The following is a 4,467-nucleotide window of genomic DNA, read 5'->3' as shown; positions in this document are numbered from 1 at the left end:
ATGGTGAATAGATTAGTGTTGTCATGTCCTTATATTGTAAAGGTGGGATTGAAGAGTATTAAGTAAAGTGACACTTTTATTAGCTTTTAAATGTAGGCTGAAACTTCTGGGCAAAAATTAACAAATAATGAGTATACAACTTTCAAAGAAAAGGGGTCAATTATAATGTAGAATTACAAGGTAGACTCATTTAAAAATTAATACAATAGAAGTTAACATAGATAAAATAATAAACTCTATTGACACTGAAATGTGTGAATTATTAAATAAAACTTAAATAGACCAATTACCTGTTTTAAAATCACGCATTGTTTTACTGTATTCATTGGATTTTTTAAAGACATATGGCCAAAGATAAAAAAGTAGGAAAGATAAAAATTCATTCTATGCAATTTTAACAATGAAAGGACTAGCATAGCAATATATATATCAAATAACATACAATTTAAGATTTGTCATTTTTGTAATTGGAACTATTTTACATTTTTCTTAATGTACAAATGGATAACGGATAACAAAGAGAGTTGACTTTATATGTGTATAAATATACACAGGTATACACAATCACACACACATACATATACACACACAGATCACACAGAGACATATATGTATATAATCACAATTGTAGGTGTGCGTATGTCTATATACATGCATTTTTTTCTACTACTTGTTTTGTGGTATAATTTGTGCTAAATATTTAAGTGTCTCATGTGAGCTAACAATATGCATTTCTCTTTGTTGTACAAGATTCAATATATATTGTTTAGGTAAAATATTTTTGTTTTTCAAGTTAGTGAATTCTCAGTCCTTTGCATCAGCTCCAGAATGTGAATACAGAGAAAACTATATAAAAATCTCTTCTAAAATTAAGGAAATACTCTTTGCTCCTTGAAAATCAAGAAGCCACAAACTCTACATAAACAGAATGGATTCATGTCTTTCCCTTTCAAATGGCTCTCCCTACAATGCTCCAAATTTAATGGCCATCTATTTAATCATATTAGAGATATGTTAGGGGTGTGCACCTCCAAACCCCTTTGTTGCCAACATGCTAAAATCATCATCTCAAAAGAGAAGACTCTGCCTTCTACAGATCCCAATTCCATGCAATTCATGTCTTTTAAAATTGTCCTACTCACATGATATTGTTTAAAAATCAGCTAATGTTATTTTATGCTTTCCTTTGCCCCTGTACAGACACATCTGGCCATTTCTACCTGAAAATGCTAAATGTTTAAACATGGTCATCTCGCTCCATAAGATCATATTTCAAATAAAGGACAACCATCTCTTTAAGGATGTAATATAGAAAACTCATAGCTGGCTCCAAAAACCTTTACTCATTGACTGAATTTCTCCTCCAGCAGTATTGTCTTCAGTTTCAGTTATGATCTGCAACATGCTGTTCTATTTTTATGTACCTTTTCCAAAAATTTCATGCCTAGTTCATGGCTGGGAAATTTACTGTGTTTGTTTCAAAGACTTCTCCGTAATACCCAGATTACTTCAGGATCTGGTGTTCATTGTTGCATAAATTCTGAACTCCTCCACTGGAAGCATTAGTAACACATCAATCACATGAGTTTATACATGATAACTATATAATATTGCAGTACAGTTACTATCATAACCTATTGTCTATTATGAAGAAGATATTCAGCATGTCCTGTTAACATTCTCCGGTCAGCGAGACATAATTGTACTTAGGACTCTGAGGAGGATGAGTGAGTTACCTGATGAACATTGTAAATACACATACAATTTATGTATCTCTCATTAGATTAGGGGATTTTGTATTTTTTATCCAGGCAAAGCACAGCCTGGATACACTGGATTCACAGCCCATGAGCAGAAAGGGACTGAGACTTGGGAAAGACAGAATGATTACTGAATTGACATTCAAGAGTAACCAGGTGGGTTTATTAAAAAGAGCCACAACTGCCTGAAGAATGGAGGAAAGTGTGTTAAAAAAGACAAAGGTGCTCACCAGGAGAAGGATGGTTTTTGTAGCTCTGGACTCAGGAGAGGTTCTGAGGGAGACATTGGTCTTATGAAGGTGTTGGACCCTCTGCCTGTGCCTGTACAGGGTGAAAACAATGCAGCCACTGGCCAAGAGCATGAGCCCCAAACAGAAAACATCAGGGAAGGACAGCAATGCTGTATACAAAGAGTCTCTGGTTTTGTCATGACGAACAGCAGAACAGTCTCCAAAACTTTTTCTATTTGTGGTGTTTTTGTGGCTCCCATTTCTAGTCAGAAACATAGGACAAATGGCATTTATCAACACTTGCAGGATCCAGCACAGGAAAATTGAAGGGACAATGCACTTGAGAGCCTTCACTTGAAGCTCTGCCCATCTGGAGATTCTGGGACTGATCATGATGGCCTGGACTACACTCAAGAGACAGGTGTTACCAATGGACACACCCCTGCCCACTGCACGAACATAGGGGAAAAATCTGCATACAAAATCGTTACGGACATTATACCACCCAAAAGATGACATTGTATAGTGGATTCCACTAGAGAACAGGACCAATAAGTTGGCTACAATCAGGCTCTTGATAATCAAATCTGTGGACCTTAGCCTACACCCAGTGAAATAAAGGAAGAGATAATGGTAAAGAAGAAAGAAATTCCCCAGGATTCCAAAGGTAGTCTGTAATAAGAGGATCATTCCTATTGCCAAATCCCTGGCGGCCATCCTGTCAGTTCTCCATGACTGACATTTGTCTTCTGAGCTAGAGGATCCTGCAGGGGAAGAGGAGATGTGGGCCACATGTATCATGTCAACTGAAATCCAATATTCTCCACTTACCAACAGTTCCTACTTTGAAATTATTGCTTATAGTTTTTCCTGTCCTTTAGAGACTTCCAAGAAATGAAAGTATAACCATTAAAGAGCACTTACATTGTATGAATTCCTGCCGTGAAGGCCACAGATGCAGTAATTTCTTTATAAATCACAAATTCATGAGGCAGTCACTATTACATTCCATGTAAAGGTGGAGACAATGTAGGCTCATTGCTTAAGTGTTCCCTCTCAAATCACACACATTGGGAACACATTGGGGTTATTAACCTGGTAACAAAGATGGTGCATTTAATCCATAATATACTAAAAACACTAGTTAGTTGTGTTCTTCAAATAAACCAGATATGAATGCAGTTTTATTTTTGCACCTTGCCATTTCAATTTAGATTTTATTTAAATTTTGGTAATGACGAGTTTCCACTTACTTGTGAAGACTTATTTTATAGGCAAATATAAACTTTGACTGAAGCTTTAGAGATCTGAATAAAATGTAGATGCCTTCTTTGCAGTTTAAAAATGCAAGATCCTGTCCCAGTACAAGTTGAGTTTAATGAATGCAAAAATGCCTCAACATTAGGATGGCAACAGAAAGATTCATTTCCTTTTATCCCAGGAACAAAAGTACAATGATCGGAGTCACAGGAAGTATGACATGGAAACACAGATGCCTGATAAACAGTGTATGGTAGAAACAAATTATTACTCATTTCAGATCATATATATGCCCGTTTATTAATTCCTAATTTCAACGAAATTATTAGCAGTAATGCAAGTTTTGTGAGGAATATTAAAAAGCAAGATACACATGTAACATGCAATGAAGCAATGCTAAGGCAAAAAACTTGTGTATTGTATAAATGACATACTTTTTTTGTTATAATATATAGTGTTATAATATTTAAAGCAGCAGAAACATCACAAGATATATTTGAGCCTAACAACGTTTTCTGAACTTATTAAGTTATATTTTTCTAAAATGCTCCTTCCCTCACTTTGGGTGGGAAATGTCTCTCCATGATCAATAGAGACACAATTATTAAATCTAATAAGCATTTCATACACCCCGAGTTAGAGAAAACATTTCTACTCCAGCAACTGCGACTAGACACACTCTTTCTGCACAGGATCAGATATCTCCTGTAGGTTCACCCTACTCTTTTTAGAAAAATGGAGATACTGTGGGTGCACCGCCAGAAACCTGAAAATTATGTCTCAGATTCCTGTAAAGTAGGCTGAAGAACAGATTGACTCCAGAACTACCATCCTTAAGTGCATTACAAATCAGATTTTACATTACTTGGATTGAACTACAATAATCACTGTCAGTGATTATTACATTACATTAGGAGCCATCCTGGATTGGGGAGGATCTAGGAACACATCTTTCTTTATATCTCAGCTCATGCCTCAGGATTTATTTCACCTTCCTATCTGGCTTTGGCACTGGACCTGGTTCATACACAGAAGATTTCCTTTGTCCAATATATTCACTTACTCAGAATCCTGATACATCTCCTAGTCTTATAGAGTCTAACTTTCAGATGAATAATGAGAAACCTCACCCACTTTTTCCTGTTGCCTGGATGGTGGGCTCAGGGTGAAGGTCAAAGCAGTCAGTACATAAGTGAGAGGGTTCCTAGACCCAGAGA

The 4,467-nt window shown here is 36.1% G+C and overlaps 1 protein-coding gene across 1 annotated transcript; it reads right to left on the bottom strand.

Moving 5' to 3' along the window:
- Positions 1-1,765: 1,765 nt before the first annotated feature.
- Positions 1,766-2,791, bottom strand: LOC106803269 (vomeronasal type-1 receptor 4-like). Its single transcript, XM_014794174.2, has one exon. It carries the CDS (start codon positions 2,789-2,791, stop codon positions 1,766-1,768), a length of 1,026 nt encoding a protein of 341 aa, XP_014649660.2.
- Between the last annotated feature and the right edge of the window lie 1,676 nt (positions 2,792-4,467).

This window comes from Ceratotherium simum, chromosome 33 (assembly GCF_057802395.1).
Source record: "Ceratotherium simum simum isolate JZ-2026a chromosome 33, ASM5780239v1, whole genome shotgun sequence".
Classification (NCBI taxonomy): Eukaryota; Metazoa; Chordata; class Mammalia; order Perissodactyla; family Rhinocerotidae; genus Ceratotherium; species Ceratotherium simum.
This window is presented reverse-complemented; position numbering and strand designations above follow the sequence as displayed.

Coding starts and splice junctions, on each gene's coding strand:
- LOC106803269 (XM_014794174.2), bottom strand. CDS start 2,791: ATGATACATGTGGCCCACATCTCCTCTTCCCCTGCAGGATCCTCTAGC.